The following is a 20,040-nucleotide window of genomic DNA, read 5'->3' as shown; positions in this document are numbered from 1 at the left end:
AGCAGACGCACAGTCTGATACCTGTCCTGTTTGCCATTAGTCTAAGCCATGTGATTTACTAAGCAGAGAGCCAGTACTAATAAAGGCTGCGTTTCATAGGATGGGAGCGAGGGAGTGTGGGACGTTGGGAGTTGGAGGGATGAAGTGCTAATTGGGTCTTTGGGATTATAGCGCAGCTCTTGGCAAAGCTCACATTCAATGGCCACTTTTTGCAGCTGAAATAATCAGCACTGGTGTGTTTGTGTGTGTGTGAGCGAGAGAGAAATGACAGCATTCATCTCACAGTACTCTTGTTGCTTTACATATATTGCTCAAAGGATGCAAGGGGTGTTCAAGTCAAACCGGAACTTGCAATAAAACTGCTCATGAATAAAGGCATATGACTGATCGACGTTTACAGAAGACTTCAAGCACAGTACTGTGATGAGACTCTTAGCTACAGTAAAACACATGAATAGCACTGTCTGTGAAAACTGTACACACAATGATTCATAAACACCACTTGCCTATTACAGGACCTCAGCTGGCCCCTGTACAGTCCTGACCTCACTCAAAGTCATTTACGGGTCAGTAAATGAAACGGTTACGTTTCGGGGTTACTGATCGGAATGGCAAGGGTTCAACCCCAAGCATTGCCAAGCTGCCACGTTGAACCCTTAAGCAAGCGACCAAGTTGAACCCTATCTGCTCCAGCTGTATCCCCCTGTAATTTCCTAATTAAATTTTTATCTTAATTTGCAGTTTTGGGGTGTTAAAGGTGTACCTGGGAGGCCAGTGTTTCAGACGTGAAGCAAAATGAAAAGTCCCAGTTTGACTTGAACACCCCTTGTGTTATGGATTGTAATTTCTAAAACGCAAAAACTGTATTTTTCCTTTAAACACCCTGCAGAGTCGGCAGAGAAGTGGAATTTTATCATAGAATATTCATAAATATTAATAGCTTTCCATGAAAAATAAACAAAAAGACACGTCCCATCTGTGGCACCATCTGTATTCAAAGTCTGTTTAGTTATTGAAGCGTATTTTTAGACATGAATTCCTCTATATATACACCGAAATGAAATGTTTATGATCCTTCACACCATAATATTAGATTTCTGTGTGCATATCCAGACATACTGTAAAGATTGACATGTGCATTAGTGGTAGACACTACACGGATTACAAATAAGTGTGAAAGTAAACACTAGTACAGTGCAACTACAAATATAGAGTAAATAAACGTCATATATTTCAGAAGGAGATTTGATTTTTTTTAGCTATTGATATATTGCAATAATAAAAAAACCATCTGTGAAACATAAAACAATATATTGTCTAAAGGGTATACAAACTTTTATACTTTATAATGTAAATGCATACGTCTGTACCTCTCATCTAAAAGCTCTTTATGTAAAACGATCCTTCTGAATGCATGGCTTAAACCAAATGGTTCCTGTGCGAACAAAAGTCTATAGTTCCCTGATTTTCATTTTAACGCCCACAGTCCCTTACACGACACTACTACCATTAACAAGGACAAAACCTGTATTATTTGACCTTCTAAACTGACATCCCGAACACACTGCTACTTTGCATTGAGATAAAGCTAAGCTGGCTCCTTTGCTGCACCATCATGGACGTTCCTGTATCAATCTATGAAAGATATATTAGAACAGCACATGTGAACGTGCATACTGAATGTCTGTAAAATCGGAATCACTCTCTAACGTTCCACAGCATCTTTAACTCCTTCTCTAACGATCCTGAGTCAGCACTCTGAGACCCATTTCCTCCCACAACATTCAAACACATGTTATAAAACAGTGAGCGTCCATGCCAGTAATAAAGGACCCTCTTAAAAACAGCAGGAAGTGCACGTCAGCCGAGCGCGATCTGGTCTCCATCCAGAACTGAGCTTTGGTGACCTGACATGACCCGAGGGACAGAAATGACACAGGCTGAGGGTGCTTCTTGCTACTAAAGAGGCGCGTAAAGAGGGGAGTGTGTGATAAGTGTGACAGATACACTGTAAATGGATTTCTGGGATTTATCATTGTAGTGAAGTCAGCTTTTGTGGTGAGCCTCCTGTTTTAGATCATTTCACACTGGGCTAAATATTAATTTTAGCTTTCGGTAGCCAGAGCACATGTGGAAATCATTCTTGGCTAGAAAACAGGTACATAATATGACAAAATATGGAAAAATATCAAGTTATCATCATGTTTATATTCGAAGTACTGATGAGCTACTACAATATATGAACTAAATACAGGAGGCCGAAATTATTAAGTAATTGTACTGAAGTAGAGATTCAAAGATTCAAGATTCAAGATTCAAATAACTTTATTAATCTCAGAGGGAAATTGCTTTAAAACACATGAAAATTCAGAGAGCAACCGCACCAAGCTGCTGCACGCTCACGCATGCGCATTACCAAAAGAACAGTAGTAGTAGTAGTAGTATTGTATTGTAAAATTTACAAAAACAGTTTTTGCTCCGTTTATTTTTCATTATGACTTTCAAAGTCATCTTATTTTTCCTATTTCCCAGGATGAAATGATAAGTTTTCTCTTTTGCCACAGAAAAAAAATAAGTGTTTAAAATGCTCATGCACAAGCAAACACACACGACAAAAACAAATTAGGCTGATGGAAAATCTGAGCTCACCAGTACTCCTCAGTGGCTCCTCCACGCTCATACACAGGGCCCTCAAGCTCACGTAGCCCAGGAAAGATGCTGTCATGGTGGATGATGATAGTCTTGATCAGCTCGTTCACATGGGCCTGGCAAGAGACCTGGTCATGACCCTCAGGCACAGACATGAGTGTGGGACCAAAGCAGATGGCCAGGTTATAGGGGTCCATCATGTTGTCCTCACTGTACTGGGACAGGCTGCACAGAAAAAGTTGATAAAAATAATTTAAAAAGTTGCAGGTAGAATGTCTTGGTAAAAATTATTCCTTTGTTATGCACTTAGCAAGATTGAAATAAATACAAAAATGTATAATAATAATAATAATAATAATAATCATCATTTTTCAAAAAAGATCAAAAAAGTCACTATTAATAAATTTTAATAACTATTGATTTTACTATTTAACTATTGATCTATTAAATTTACTATTGATCCTTTTTTGATCTGAGACTAAATTAACATGAGGCTTTTTACCATAAAAAACATCTAATAATAATAATAATAATAATAACAGTGAGAATCGAGAATTATTAAAATAAACATAAAGAATAAAAAAAAAGAAATCAAAAATGAGGAAAAGAAAAAGAGAAAGAGAGAGAGAGAGAGACGAAAAGAAAGAGAGAGAGAGAGAAAAAAAAAACACATCTGTGTCCCCAGTTGTTTTTGGCTGACACTCTTATGCGCCATATATGTGCTGCATACAAATAGTCCTCCTTTTATTATATTTAAGAAATAGTTTTAAAATGTCATCATCACAGAATCTCGATTAATATATACAGTAAATCATGTGCCAGATTTAAGGGACACACCCTTTTTTAAACATTTAACCTTGAATATGAAAGTTCATTAAGCCTGAGGCAGAGACAATACTGTGTGATTGTCCTTGGGGAAATTACGCTCGTTTAGCACATTTCTCACTGTCCCACAGCGCACTATATTGTTATCGTGATCTGTGATGAAACCATGAGTCAGACAGGGCTGTAGTGAATCAGACACACAGGGAGGAGGTGGCTAGGGCACTGGGGTCAAACAAATCCATAAGGAGATGCCCTCGATTGAGATTTATGAGTGGTACAACCACTTCCTTTTCATCCTTTTCATCTTTTGCTTGTTTTTTTTTCTGTCTCATAATAGGGCACATTTTGGAGCTAAACCCCATATTTGGAAGTTATTGGAAGCAAAAGGCTGATTAGACTGGTTGTGCTTAAAAGCATGTGTATAAGCACACCCCCTAACCACACAGTCTTAACCACAGACCCGGTCTTTTTCCAATCATTTCTAACCTGAGCAGTTTAGATGAACCTACACTGAGGTGAAAGATGACAAAATAAATGTACTTTGTTAATAACTGTACTTAAGTAAACATATCTCAAATCTGTATCTTTATTTGAGTAGTTTTATTAGAAGATAACGTTTACTTTTACAAAACTACGGCATAGGGAAATATCTGTACTTTTACTTGACTGAATTTTGCATGTCGTTGCATTACATGACGTGTAATATCTGAAAGTGGGAATCTCGCCACCATTTGCTGATCATTATGCGTAATTGAGTTTCCTTTGTGTAATTGTGTTACACGTTTTTAAAATCAGAAGGGGAGCTGGTTGCAGGTAGCAATGAGTCCAGAACATTTACAGTCGGGAAGCGGAGAGAGAGAGAGAGAGAGAGAGAAAGTATTTTACTATTAGTGAGTTACTACAAGCTCAGTACTTTGATGCTTAAATACATTTGAAGGTGAGTACTTTGTACTCAAGTAGACATGCAAATGGAGGGCTTCTACTTTGACTTGAGTAACATTCGACTCTGAATTATATTATACTATTGAAATATTTTCTACTTTTATTTTATCCCACCACTGTAGCACTGATTCCTGATCCTGAAAATACAGGAGTGGAAGTGAAGGTTGTCTTTTGCTGTTGAAGGCCATCTGCATCTAGTGCTTCCGGAGATGCTTTCCTGCTCATCAAAGGTTATTTGAGTCACTGTAGACTTCCCGCCAGCTTGAACCAGCCTGGCGTTTCTCTTTTAACCATTGACATTTGGAGCAATGTATTTTTTTTACCAGTTTTTTTTATCAGTTTTATTGGGCAACCTTTTTTTTTTACCCTTCGAACCTCGTCCTATCAATAAGGCACTATTAACACTTATTGATTTTTTTTTCTTGCTATGTACACGATTGTGATGCTAATTATACAAAAGCATGTATATGTTGATGTGCAAGTGAGATTAAAAAGATATTCAAAGATTCAAAGTTGCAGCTTTATAGAGCCTTTCTGTCACTAGACTATTATAGTTGAGCAAACTGAGGACTCTTTCAGCGAGGAAGCAGCCTGAAAGCAACATTATACCTCTCTATCCTTTTATCCCACACTCTTTCTCTCTTTTACCCCTCACTCTGGCTCTGATATCTGGCCTGGAGAGGCTTTTGTCTGTTGGGGAAACCACACAGTTCTGCACACACATAAGCCATTAGCTGGAGCAAAAGCAAAACCATATCAAAGCATGGGATAGGAATAGAAGCATTATAAAGAGCCTTGACTTCAGCATGGACCTGTATTTCTTCCAGAAAAAGAAAGAAAAGGGAACAAAGTATACCTTATAATAAAACAGGCTTGTAAAATGGAAAAAATATAAAGCACATAGGTTCAGTTTTAGAAATCCAAAGCTGTGGTCTACCAAGAAAAGGTTGACAGGCTGACCTATCCCAGTAGAGTCCAGCTCCAATTTCGACTCTAAATCACAAATTAACCGCAGACACGAACGGTGACCTCATTTGCCAAATCTCCCTGCAGCCCTCACAGCTTTTAAACCTGGCCCATATGTACAAAACATCTGTCACAGTGCTGATCTAGGATCAGCTCCAACTGACCAGAAGCGAGAACTGAGAATGTGATTGTAAATCAATGAAAAGCACTTACTGGTTGAGGAACGCGAACAGGTATCGCATGATGACCAGGGTGTGACTGGGAAGAGACAGGAGGACCTTGTGGATGTGCGCAGCTCGATCCTGGAGATTCTCCATGGCTGCAGGGACAGAATCAGGGCAGTCAGTTTTTACATTAAAACAGCAGGTCAAACACACCAATATTCCCTGCAGCAAATAGATGCCAAACAAAACGAACAGAATAGCGAGCAGAATGTTTGTTCTCCTAAATAGGGTGACCGAAGTCATTTACAAACCTCTTTTTAATAATACTGCTACACCATACAGACACACCATGAGAGGAAAATGGAATTAGGATTGATAGCTTTTGTCTTGCTCAGCATGTATGGAGGATTCATTGTTCTCTATTTTAGTGAAAAGCAAGTGAATGATAGATGATAGTCAGATTTAATCATTGTCCAGCTGAAAAGTCTGAAGAACACCTGGTGGGTGAATAGTGACTTTTTGTTTTTAAACTTTCTCCATATTTTTGGATGCAAAATGTGGTTATAGCTTGCAAGAATAAGGGATTTATCTCTACTGCCTCTATTTGCCGTATCTCGTTCCTGCCTTTCTTTTTCAATTTGGAAACAAAATGTACATTTTAGACAACAAAATACATGCAGAAAATAGATGGAGTAAATACAAGGGGCAAAGTCAAACTTTCAAACCGGGACTTCTGATTGTGCAGAATAGCTTGGATCAAGATCAGGCCTGTATAGGGGATGCGGCAATAACTCCTAGTCAAGTTCCTGTAATGTGCAAGTGGTGCAGAACAGAACGCTTGCTGAAGGTTCACGAGCCATCTTGGCCGAGCTCGTCATTCATCGACAGAGGGCATTCTTTAAAATGTTTGCACTATTCAAATGGTTTACTGCCTCATCTCATTACTCATCACCGTACTACTGTACTGTGCTTGAAGTCATCTGTAACATTCATTTGTTTTTATGCTAACGTTCAGGATAAATTTCATCACAAGTCCTGGTTTGACTTGAACTACGCTTGTACAAACATTATAAAAACAAACAGAAATACAAAATAATCTAAAGCAACTACTTATGAAGCTAGAATGATCTGTTAGATGTCGCTTGCTGTTCTGGAGAGAAGCAGATTCTCAAATTTATGGAAACAAATTCAGACTGATATATATATATATATATATATATATATATATATATATATATAAAAATAATTGTTAATATTCCTACAGTACATCGCTCATGCATTAAGCATGGATCTTGATCATAAGTGTTACGGTGTAATTCTATTTGTATTCTCCAACAGTAATGATGCTTTACATCCATTTAGATCCATAAAAATTCAATCTTCAATTTTAATTAACATAAATCATAATGGTTTCCTGTAAACTGTTTACAGCGGCTTGTGCTTAAAATATACTAAATGATGGTGTAGTGAGTATTTCTAAAAAGTAAAAACAAATATAAAAACAAACAAAAGAAAAAAAAGGTACAAATGTAAATTACATAAACTTATTCTGAGCTATTATAAGAAAAAAAAAACACGGGTGACAAGGCGAGGTATGTGGGATCTTAAACATTGCGATTGTTTAAATTTCATTCTAATACATTATATATAGTTAAATATAAAAAAAAAGTGAACAGCAATATAACACATTGAGATTTGTTCTGCCTGAAGTGGTGTGTAGTGTGAGGAAGTAAATGGGGTGAAGTGCACACTCACAGACACAGGTCATGAGGTCATGGAACACCTCCTTCGGGAACAGGGCGTTTTCTAGTCCTCTGAAGTAGAGTTTAAGGACGCCGGCAATGGAGTCCATGTCGTGATCGTTCTGATCTCCTGCCAAAGGATCCTCACCTGAGTGTGTGTGTGTGTGAGAGAGAGAGAGAAGTGCTAGGATTAATTCTGGCAACTGAATATAGTGAGTCATCCATTTCATAATGCTGAGAGCTACAAAAAATAAAGAGAAAGGAAAGAGTTGGATCAGATCATCTTACCTCTCTCAAAGGCGTTCTTAATGTCGTTGACCTCCACTTGTGAGCCAGACACTCGGAAAATGCCCTCATGGTGCAGGCCTGCAGACGAAGTGACATCATCTTAGTCGCATTTCCAAGTAAGGAACCCTCATAGACCTTCCTCATTCAGTTTTCACTTAACTAGCGAGTTTGAGGTTTTTGATAAGATTTGCAGGGCTTGAACTACAATTCGTTTCAGAAAGATTGATTAAGCAATGCTCAAAGCCAAACCACAGTTTTTTTGGGGGGCTGTTCTAAATGAAAATTTATGAGCTACAGTATTAAATGGTTCTGGTGTACAGAGCAGACATGGTGATTAATGAACCGTATTGAACATTTTGTTCATTTGGACAGGGAGGGAAACAGGAGCTGCAGCCAGGAGCAAGAAAAGAGAGAGAGAGAGAGAGAGAGAGAGAGAGAGACATTACCGTGTCGGCTGATGAAGCGAATACAGCTCTCTACGATCAGCGGTATGACCTGAACGGATTCCTAAATAAATTAAAGAAAATAAAGAGTGGTCAGAAAGAGGAGAGATATGAGAAGGGTTGAAAAAAAAATCTTCTTACGAACAAGGACTCCTGTTAAAGATCCGGGCATTGAAAATGTAATAATATTTGTGAAGGGATAGAGGTTTCAGACCTGGAAAGGGGAAAAGCAGCAAGCTCCGAATCCATGGGGGGAAAAAAGGGGGCTACTGAATGTGGTGGTTGCTAGGAGACCGGCTCTTTTCACAGCTTCCTTTTGTTTGTTTGGGAAAAACGGAAATGGCTGATCGAGATGGAATTTGGGGCACGTTGGCCTCGGTGGAGGTCATGCCAAGACACACACTCGTACACACACTGGCTCGATTCAGTCAGGGTGTACTGGTTTTAAGTAGGCACATACGGTATATGTATGGATATTCATTCCTGACAGGTTTCTACCTGCAGGGAATATGGGGCAACAGAGCTCTTTTGTGGCTTTGTTTTATACGGGAGATCAGATCTGGGCATCTAGAGTATTTTTCAAGGGGGCCAAATCCCAATTTTTTTTTTTTTTTTAAATGAGAAAAAAAAAAAAAAAAACACAATGGAGTCATGATTAAACCAAAAAAAAAAAAAAAAATGAAATCCCTATAAAAGATTCTAGCATGATTCCAAACACAATATAAGACCTGTCCTCATTTTAATAATTAAGATAAGATGTTCCTGAGCTTACAGCTGAGGGTTAAGGGTCTTGCTCAAGGGACCAACATGGACAACTTGGTCCCAGGTCTTAGGATTGCTACCTGAAACTCCCACTTTTCAATCACAGTCGATGGTCTCCAATTGCGTTACAGTATGTTTACAGAGATGACACAATTTACATAAGAGAGAGAGAGAGAGAGAGATAGATAGACCTCTTTTGCATTATGTTAAGTACAGCACATATTCTACTGACTGATAGGTGTTGTTTATTATTTCTTTTTCTGGCTTCAGCATGAGATTGTGAATTTTATGGCCTTAATGTGTTTTTTTTCAATATGGTGTATGTGAATTTTATTTTTTACAATCTAATTATTGTTCATATATTATATTATTCTGTTTTTAGCGTAAAGTGTCCTTGGGTGTCTTGAAAACTGCTTTATAGGTATAATGCATCATTGTTATTATTATTATTGTTGTTGATTATAGTGGTTTATCCTCTATCCTAATCATGATGATATTTTCAAATCATGCTTGCTTTAGATCCCTTTTTTGACCGTGTCTATGGAATAGATAGATTCACAATATGTAGCATATTCACAATTAAAGTGACAGATTCACAATATGAAGCACTGACATTGTCTGTAACGCACTCATCTCATCCCTAGGGGGCGACATGAACATTGAGCTATTCGGATTTCATGCACAAATATGAGATTTTGTGCATCTCTTTTGTTTTCTCCGTCTGCAATTTGTGTTTGAATAAAGAGACGGAGGAAAGAGGTTAGCCAAATTAATCTCACAAGAATTACCGATGATTACAGGATGGCACTGCCAGGAAGACGAGACGGTGTATGGGGACAGTGTGTGCCCGATACCTCGCCCCCTTCAGAATTATACCAGTACGTCTGTGGGGGTTTTATTCCAGGCTCGGTGAGGGACTTTTGTAGCCTTCGGGGGGAAAAAAGTAATACCAAGTGGCACAGGAGGTGTAACAGTATGTGTTTTCGAGTTGATGAGGCACATAAAGAAAAGGTGGAGCAAATGGGCTCAGTGGGGCACTGTGATTAGCGGAGGAGCTCACGCAAACACGTACGCACACACCGGGAGTCAGACATTACCTGCTTTTTCACGGTCGAGTTCCTCCCTCCGCTGAAGTCCATGAGAAAGAGAGAGACACAGAGACAGATGATGATCATTTTCACTCCATGCTGCTCCCATTTCACTACACACATGTGCATCTATAGCCCTTAACCACTACAAATTATCCTCTAGAGTGTAGCCCTATTTTTACACACACACACACACACATACAAATATCACAAAGAGCCACAACCAGGGGCTAATGTGAAATAAAGAAAAGAAAAAAGTGCTGCTGTGCTGCCTTATCCTATTTCTCTGTTCCATAATGAATCAATCAGCTGCTTTAAATAAATACGTCTAGACTAGATATTTATGATATAAACTACACATCAAAAGAAAACATCTGGCTGATATTAGGCTACTCCTGAGATTCATTAGTATGCGTGTACCACACCTACCTGGCAAGGCAACAGTCAGTCTTTTGACCTGGAGAGCGAGAGAGAGAGAGAGAGAGAGAGAGAGAGAGAGAGAGAGAGGTGTTAGTTAAACAGATAAATACAGGAGAACAGGATGATATCTTTCTTCCTTCCTTCTTCCTATCGGATTTCCTGCTTTAGGATCCACACCACCTTGGATAAAGTGCTTAAAAAAAAAAAAAAAAAAAAAACTCCTCAACCCTCCCTCTCACCACACACTCACACACTATCAACACAGCTGCCAGACAAAGAGACATACACATGTACCTCCTAACCCATCTCTCATGATACAACGCTAAGCAACACACACACACACGCTTTAGTCACGCCATGGTGAGCTAGCTTCCTCCTGAATTAGTACGCTTCTATACACCCAGGTGCTTCTAAATTCAAATGAACATGCAACCAGACAAACATCAATTAAAGCCGTGTCTGCCGATCACCCAGCATGCACTGCAGCATCTTCAGGGTCTAAATGGGCAAGTAAGCGAGCATCTCTCTCATGACTGTCTACACACGACAAACGTACAGTAATGACAGTCATTAGCATCTAGACTTGTGTAGCCGTAAGGAACGCGGCGCCGCTGTGCCGCGCACTCATCACACACTCGAGGATCGTAACAGTATGAGCAAGCTTTTCTGCCTCTTCCATCTGTTCCGGTCTACACCATCTCAAATCCTCCCTGCTGACTCCGTAGGACCGGAGGAATGAGAGTGGGAGGTGAGACAGAAAAACAGAGAGACAGGAGATGAAATCTGCCTCTCCTCAAATAGCTTACTATTCTCCAACTCCCTTCTTTCTCTCGGACTCCCTCGCTATTTCAGACTAGCATAAACACGTACTGGACAGTAGCGTCCGAAAGTCTGCAGGAGTCAAGAGTGCACCGCGTAAAACTGTTTTGCATTACATCAGTTAGGAAAGTTTAATTGTGTAAGGCTGAGGCAAGGGAAAAATGTTAAAAGTACGCCCATGCACGTGAGAAGCTGTGCATTACATTGTGTCATGCTGTAATAGTTGACTTGGAGTTTACTGTTCTCAACAGGCCTTTCACTTAAACCTGATGTAGTTTTTACTCATAAGTGTGACATAAACCTTTTTTTTTTTTACTATGCACAATTATCACTATACACAATATGCACACATATTAGTCAAAAATTTTTATTTTAACATGATATTACTCATTACTAACAGCACATATACCACAGCGCTTGTAAATTCATGAATATGATCGATCTGATTGTTCTTTTATCAATGGTTTATAACTGCAGCTTGGACACATGTGCCATTTGGACACACACATACACACACTCAGACACTCATTTACACACTATGGGCAATTTGGGAATACCAATTAGCCTAGCGTGCAGATCTTTGGACTGTGGGAGGAAACTGAAGTACCCACCAACCCACCAAGCATGGGGAGAACATGCAAACTCCATGCACACAACGGGCGACGGGAATTGAACCCGGACCCTGGAGGGACAAGGCGACAGTGCTAACCACTACACCACCATGCCGCCTCAAATTATTATTTGGTGGCTTAGTGCTTAGCACTGTTGCCCTGCATCTTCAGGGTCCGGGTTCGATTCCCGGCCAGATTTAAATCTTGCCTCTGTGTGCATGGAGTTTACATATTCTCCCCGTGCTTTGTGGGTTTCCTCCGGCTACTCTGGTTTCCTCCCACAGTCTAAAGACATGCAGATTAGGCTAATTGGCATTCCCGTAGTGTGTGAATAAGTGTGTGCCCTGCGATGGACCCAATCCAGGGTGTACCCCGCCCTTGTGCCCAAAGTCTCCTGGTATAGGCTTCAGGCCTCCTGCGACACTGAATACAGGACAAAGCGGTATACATATGTACATGACAAGTGAGTGAGTGAGTAATACACTGCCTGACAATCAATCAGAAGAGTCAAATTATTGGCCTGCACTAAGCAAAGAAAACCACTAAGAAGATCTGAAATGACTGGAATTGCATTAAGAGCCGTCCAACACATGGTTACTGACCCTATTCCAGATTGATGGGGGTATCAGGATAAAAAGGGAAGCACAAGAAGCGATGCATCTATTACGCATAGTGCCCACTATACAAAAAAAGTCTTCAACATAGGGGTCTCTCTCTCTCTCTCTCTCACACACACACACATGCATGGCCACAGTAGATCACTTACTCTCTCCCAGGGTCTTCTGGATAAGGTCATGCTTGGCCTCCAGTTTGGTAATGAGGTTCCTGCCCTCTAGGAACTCCTTCAGTTTCTGAAAGAAAGAATGCTGACTTGTCATCGATTTGCCTTTTACCATCCATCTCCATTATTTGTCTACACGTGATGTTTCTGCTGTTTGTCATTTCTTTAACAATATGGTTTCTCTCCACGTCTCACACACTGGCTGATATAAATATTAAAGAGCTGAGGGCATCAAGTGCATAACCGTTCATTTCTCGGAGGCTGGACAACAAATACAGCATCTAACACAACAGAGGGAGAGAGAGAGAGAGAGAGAGAGAGAGAGAGAGAGAGGAGACGAATGATAATGATGGTCGCCTAATGTCATACTCTCAAACAAGAGAAAGACAGTTAAAATGTCAGGGGAGTAGGAATGCCATAAAAACAAAGAAAGAGAAAAAAGATAGAGGAAGTGAAGTGAGGAAGTTGGCAGGTGGCATAACGCTAGAGGGAAAGATCTGTGTTCTGTTTCAGATGATAAAACACTGGTCTAGATAATCAATGCTTCTGTTAGTTCATATTGATTATCAAGAAAGATGTGTTCCTTTGAATTAATGCCATACATAAAAAAGGACACAAATTCACTTTGAATTAGTGTTTATAGATATAAACCTTTGCACCCTGAGTTATCATTTATTTAGACTCTAAAAAATTAGGGACATTAATAAATCCTGTAAAGCTCAGCATAGGTCAATTACTATTGGAAAAGAGAAATTTGTGCTTAAAGGGGAGCCTTGCCAGTATGTGTTACTGGGGAGGTTTCAGACTTCAAACTGTGTATTTGGGTTTTTTTCTCGGCTACGTCAAGTAAAGCAAAAGGTATCATTACTTTTATAAAGGGTAAATTTGACCACTTCCAGAATATGGGAATGACATGGATGGACTACACCTAAGAACCGTCTGAACGATGTCTGGAAACAAGACCTTTACATTAAAGGTTTTTGCAACTGTCAAATCAAATGTCAAATGGACGTTGAAACCTGCCACATACTGTATATGCGTAATAATGCACTAAGTACAATATCAAAATGCATTGAAAAGATACTCAAACCAAAATAAGAGGGTAAGAAGAAAAAACTCAAAATTAATGTTTATTTATTATTAGTAATGTGTAAAAAAAAAACATAAAATCAAATGTAATACTTGCCTTTTGGTTGTACCGATTTGCTCACACAGTTGCATTCAATCAAACCACGCATACCAAATGACTCTATTTGCATAGACACTGACCTTTGTTTAGCATCACGGTAGAAATGCCATGAATTGCATATTTATTACAGCAAACATGTAAAAATATTTTGCATGATTTGGCCCAGATAACACACAGCAGGACCTCTACAGATTGTTTTTGTAAACCAGCTCGTCCATGTTTGCGTGGGTTATCAGGGCCATCTGATGCACATAAAACCATAGGTTAATTTAATGAAACATATTAAAAAAAAAAAAAATAGTTCAAAGAAAAAAGCATTTCCGTCTCTTCTTTCATCATGTTCTATTCATATATATATTTTTTTAACTTGATCATTCAAAGTTACCCTCAGGGATTAATAAAGTACATCCAACCATTAGTGATGGGTCGTTTATTAACGATTCGTTCTTTTTGAACGAAACTTTAATGTGACTCAGAAGAACGAGACGTCTCGCAGAGTGATTCGTTCATTTTCTACTGGGCGTGCATGCGCAAAGCATCACAAAACCTCCGTAGGTTATGTACAGGAAACAGAATTGAGTGGTTACCTTTGAGTCTTTTGGTTAGAATTGTTCGTTCTTTTGTTATGTGACCCCATAGACGCTATGCAGTGTAATAGATTCAAAAAAGCAAACGATTCAGACTGGAAGATATGAGAAGTGACCTGCTCATTCTGTTTATTATAATATGTCCTTAGCTGCATTGTAATATTTTTATTACTGGAACTATAGCCAAAATTTTTATGTAGTCGTGTTGGGGGTCTGTTTATTGAAAATATAACATCTTATTTTATTTCTGATCAAAAGGACGAAATGAACTAAATGACTCAAAAAGATTCGTTCATTTTGATGAACGAGATTTAAAGAACCGAGTCACTAAAATGATCCAAACTTCCCATCACTACCATCTATCGCTCGGTCCAAGTCTCACCGTGAAGTAGAACTGCTCAGTCTCCTGCTGATTGGCTCGTCTCTTGGCCAGGCTCGGTTTGCTCATGAACGATTCAGACATCGTGGATTTCACGGACTCCATGGAGTTGCTGTGGTGGAAGCAGTCAGTTACATCAAAGTCCTCAATGGTCACCATGTCCTGGATGGTCTGCAGAGTCGCCTCCATGGTCTTCTTCACCTGAATGAGAATGAAAAATGTCAAAAGGTTTAAAAGTAGTGCATGCAAATCTATGCAACAAAAGTGCATTTGTATAAACGAAATGATCGGAGAAAAAAAAAAAAAAAACCTTCTGTTAAGCGCCTGAGGTTATTACACCGAACAACAATCACCAGCATGACATGTATAATAATGATTTTCGAATAATGACTTAAATAAGCAGGCACATGGTATAGGAATAAAAAGACAAGAGGAATGTTTAGGGTGACTATACTGTATGTGTATATGTTAGGAGACAAAGCTGTGTTTGCTGTACTTGAGAAGACAGATGAGTTTGTGTGTATGCACTCATGCGTGGATTGCTGTGTATGTGTGTGTGTGTGTGTGTGTGTGTGTGTATGTGTGTGTGTGTGTGTGTGTGTGTGTGTATATGTGTGTGCATTAACCTCGTCATTCTCTATCCTGAGTGTGGAAAGACGAGACTGGAGCTGCTGGCACCTCTGCAGAAGTTCTCCCTGGAGTGGCTGTTGAGCGCACATGTAGCCCATCTTTATTGAAAAAAAAAAGACAAAGAAAAATAATATTACAAAGATAGAAGAGAAAAACAACGCCAAACAACACTAAGAGTATTACACATTTCCAGAACACACTGATCTGTACTGATACGGCCCAGTTGAATAGAAGTAAAGAACATTGGAGGTTTTATTAAAGCGGCTTCAGCTGGATGGTTTTCGGCTTGAGATGTGCACCAATGTGAGGTGCATGGTACTTGGGGGTGAGTAAGTTGTTGATTTCTAGGTATAATTTGTCTTTAAGATACAAACCCAAAACATACAGTAAACCGGTTTCCTGGTGTTGTGTGCAAAGTAAATAAAACTGTCACGTGTAAGTTATGATAACATGTACCAGCACAAACCAAGATATTTACAGCACAACACAGCACAAACGAACAAAAATATGTCAAAAATTATCATATGGAGTTGTACCTGCAGGTCATGTTTATTATGTTAAGTGTTTAAAATCGCAATACAGTCGACGGGTTGCGTCCTCAGTCGTTCATGGAATAATAATGGTTCGCAGAAACTGCCACAATTATGTGGAAACCGCAAATATCCTCCTCAATTTTTCATGGAAATGTTATTTTTTTTTAATATATAATAAAACTATTAAGAACAATTTAATTGAATAATTTTGTAACAAATATTACTGTACATTCAGCTAAGTTTCCATATAAAATATAATACTGTATAAATTTTTTTGTACCGTAGAGGAAAACGCAGCTTGGGACGGTGAATTATTACTGTATTTACACTACACTACTTATATACCAAATACAAAGACAGCGAATACCAAAGAAAACAAGCTTGCATGAATTACAGTACATATAGGGGTTACATCACTATTTAACATTCTAACTCTGCGGGAGACGTACGGGTTTACCTTTACATCATTTATTTATTTTTTTAAGTAATGTATTAAGCTAATTTGAAATGAATTTAAATTGTTTTGGGAACATATTTATGGTTTAAACTATAAAAATAAGCACCGCCCCCCAATTTTCACCCTAATTTAGTCGTATCCAGTTTCTCCCCGTCAGTAGGGGGCCCCACATTTGGCTACTACTACCACTCAGTCGGGAGAGCTGAAGACTATCACATGTTTCCTCCGAACCACAAGACGCCTGCGGTGGACAGTGCTATCCGCTCCTTCTGCTTTCGTGAGCAGACGCCCCTGATTGGCTGTAGAGCCGTGATTAATGTGGGAGCACTAAGTAACTCTTTCCTTCCCTCTGAGAGAGCTCGGCCAATCAGCTCTCTTTAGACCTCCAGCTGCGAGAGGTTACAGCATCAATCAGCGGAAATCGAACTCGCGATCTCCGGATGATAGGGCGAGCACTTTACCACTTGGGTTCTAGGCACGCATTTAAACCATTTATAGTCTGTTTTTTTTACTTCATTTGTGCATTACCCATTGTTTAAGGAAACGCAACACATAATGACCTTGCATTCAGAGCATTGGTGGTGACCTCTTTTTACATCTAGATAACACCTGAATGCCATGAAGAACAGACGAATAACCAACAACAGCTCCTAAAAATCTTCTTTTAGCAACATTTGTCCAATAGTTACAAAAACATTTTATAAATTTAGGATTTAACCTTCAGTTTTGAAAAATGAGTCCAAGTACCAAAATGTGCAGTTCCTTGAATGACCACTAGGCTCCAAAATTGAGTCAATCCCCATAAACCCCTTATTCTGTATTAAAATGCCCAAATTTACAACAGAAATGAACATTTTCAGCCTGGTCAAAAGAAAGAAGAAGAAGAAAAAATAGGTTTTTGGTCTCCATAGCTAGATTTCCAATTCATGACTGTATGAGAGAATTTTTATTTAAACTCATCAGTTAAAATTACATTAAGCCATAAATGTATGCATAATTGGGGCATGGCTGGTTTGAGTGACAGCTAGTTTCAATTAAATTCAAAGAAATGTTGACATTAGCCACCTTAGCACATCTAGCTAAGCTAAGGCTAAGATAGCTAGATTGTGGTAATTGGGGGAAGTAGGCGTGTTCCTAGCCATGCTCTGTGTATTCCACCCATTTACCCACTTATGGACTAATCCGGGGGGTATGTGGAGTCAGCTCCTGCTAAGATCGCAATGACCAGAGCTAGGGTTGAGCAGTCCGAGAAAATCTGAGGATGTGCAAAATAATACACACAAGTATTCAGCTCTATTGCTATAAAATCTCTAAATAATTAATTTTGCAAAGATGGTTACAGCATCAACTTTTTAGATATTAGATAGAATTATGTCCAGTATCATTACATTTACATTTAGGCATTTGGCAGACGCTCTTATCCAGAGCGACTTACATTTTTATCTCATTATACATCTGAGCAGTTGAGGGTTAAGGGCCTTGCTCAAGGGCCCAACAGTGGCAACTTGGTGGTTGTGGGGTTTGAACCTGGGATCTTCTGAACCGTAGTCCAATGCCTTAACCACTAAGCTACCCCTGGCCCCCTCATTAGCGTGTATTTGTTAGCTAAGTTTATTTCTCTATTTCGCTCTCTAGTAGAATAACTCAGATTAAACTTTTACCTTCGGTTCTAGTCAACAAAAACAGTTTGCTTATTTATTTTAATTCTGAATAGAGATTTGATGGGCTGGGATAGAACCTACTTCAGACTGCACGACTGACATCCCCAATTTATTGTTTGAGTTTTAGGGCAGAACCATATTTAGCTCATCCCTTCATATTTGTGAGTTTGGAAACATTATCTAGCATCCAAACTAATTATTATGGCTTATAATAAAAAAAAGTTCCAACCAACATGTACAGTATCAGTCAAAAGTTTGGATTTATTTTCTACATTATAGAATACTGGATTTTTTTAAAAGCTATGAAATAATACATATGGTATTAGGTAATTAAGTGATAATAAGAACAATAACAATAACAGTCAGTTGTTTTTTTTAAGACATGACGGTCAGCTGTTCTGGAACAGTATAATCAAGAGCACTTGTAAAACCATAATGAAACTGGCTCTCACAAAGGCCATCCCAGGAGAAGAAGTTAATTTACCAGCCTCAAAAATCACCAATTAACAGAGGGCACTCATTCTACAACACATTTAAAAATGTACATTTATAATGACGGTACAGTATCATTCTTTATTATACAGAATCCAGAGGCTCTATAGCTGGTAGTAAATAAACTAATGCTGGAATCCCAAGTACACTTAGCTCCTGTTTTGTCGTTTTCTTTTAGTTTCCCGAACGTGCACAAAGTATGCTTGCAGAAAGAGAACATGATTCTGACCAGCTTTAAACACTAATACGCAAACACACACACACACGCACACACACACACTGATGAGGAACATCTGGCCATCGTGGCCCTGGCTCCCTGAGGGATGGGTTAGACGGTCACAGCTGGGCACAAATACACTGCATTGGACGTAACCAGCTGCAAGATCCTTATACACACACACACACACACACACACACACACACACACAGGACCAAGGCTTTCACTAAGCCTCCAAACAGCTGACAAAATCATTGGTTATTTGCATCGAGAGCAAGAAAAACAGCACTTCTGTCATCCGCATTGGTTTATCACTATTGTTGAAATGAAGCGGTAGAAGACTCTGTAATGACAGCCTTCTTCAAGAACAAACCACTCATGAGGACTTGTTATACAGTATGCTTGATAAACACGACCAATTCTGTGTGTATGAGCACGACGATCCTTGTTCTGTTTGGACAAATACTAAAAGACTTGCAGGAAAAGGAAAAAAACAAAAACAACAACAAATCCTATTCTCATTTACGTTGCTGTCTCAGCAAAAACTCGAAACCTGGCAGAAGCAGAGAAATCCATAAATGGCCAGCAGATGTGCTTAGATAGAAATGCCTTCATGATGTTGTTTGTTTACAGCTGCAGGATAAGTAACTAATTAGCATGATTAGATAAAACCTATACAACCCCCTTTAATGTTACACAACTCCCGCTCGCACTGCTAGAAAGGATGGAAGCGAAACGCACTCTGACGTTGGTGTTCTTCTTCTGAGCGCTGATCCAAACACAGACACACACACACACCCACACAAAAAATCATGCCAACACATTCCGTTCCAACAACCGAACAATAAGGTACACTTTGCGATGGTTTTGAATACATGGGCCCATGCAAGTGGGAGTAAGATTCACCTGGTCCCCCATATGAGACTGGAAGTCGAAGCGTATGGGAGGGCAGAAGATGTTGTTGTAGGTCTCCATTAGTCTCTGTTTGTCAGCCTGGGCCTCCAGGTTCTCGGCTGCGTTCTCGATCGTCTCCAGGCCGCTGTGCTTCGACGTCTCCACGTTAAACTCAGCAGAGAGGTAGGTACGCAGAGCCCGATGCAAGCTGGCATGGTAGCCCAGGTCACAGCACTGAATGAGGAAATCGACCAATCAATCAATCAATCAATCAGTTTAGCCATGCAATTTACACAAAATAGTTTAATTAATTAACAACATAAATAATTGAATATTCATATATTCATAATTCGAAATAAAGGAAGGTGAGAAATTCCAACAGCTTTGATACAAACAGATATAGAGTTATAAAAACACAGCAACAGAACAAAATCATGCGTGTCGCCAGTTTGGTGCCATTTATGTCGCAAAATACTTTTACTTTAAATACATATTTGGTTT

At 39.2% G+C, this 20,040-nt stretch overlaps 1 protein-coding gene across 3 annotated transcripts in view; it reads right to left on the bottom strand.

The window, feature by feature from the left end:
- The window catches only part of srgap2 (SLIT-ROBO Rho GTPase activating protein 2), a 105,881-nt gene that overhangs the window by 7,464 nt on the left and 78,377 nt on the right, over positions 1-20,040 (bottom strand). For all 3 annotated transcript variants that reach the window (XM_053483811.1, XM_053483812.1, XM_053483813.1), the window contains 11 exons: positions 19,552-19,773; positions 15,282-15,383; positions 14,659-14,856; positions 12,486-12,570; positions 10,299-10,326; positions 9,879-9,909; positions 8,023-8,083; positions 7,577-7,654; positions 7,302-7,436; positions 5,596-5,701; positions 2,650-2,874 (listed from right to left, as the gene is read on the bottom strand). In XM_053483811.1, coding sequence (XP_053339786.1) covers positions 2,650-2,874; positions 5,596-5,701; positions 7,302-7,436; positions 7,577-7,654; positions 8,023-8,083; positions 9,879-9,909; positions 10,299-10,326; positions 12,486-12,570; positions 14,659-14,856; positions 15,282-15,383; positions 19,552-19,773 — 1,271 coding nt within the window. The remainder of the gene's footprint in view (positions 1-2,649; positions 2,875-5,595; positions 5,702-7,301; positions 7,437-7,576; positions 7,655-8,022; positions 8,084-9,878; positions 9,910-10,298; positions 10,327-12,485; positions 12,571-14,658; positions 14,857-15,281; positions 15,384-19,551; positions 19,774-20,040) is intronic.

This window comes from Clarias gariepinus, chromosome 23 (assembly GCF_024256425.1).
Source record: "Clarias gariepinus isolate MV-2021 ecotype Netherlands chromosome 23, CGAR_prim_01v2, whole genome shotgun sequence".
NCBI lineage: Eukaryota > Metazoa > Chordata > Actinopteri > Siluriformes > Clariidae > Clarias > Clarias gariepinus.
This window is presented reverse-complemented; position numbering and strand designations above follow the sequence as displayed.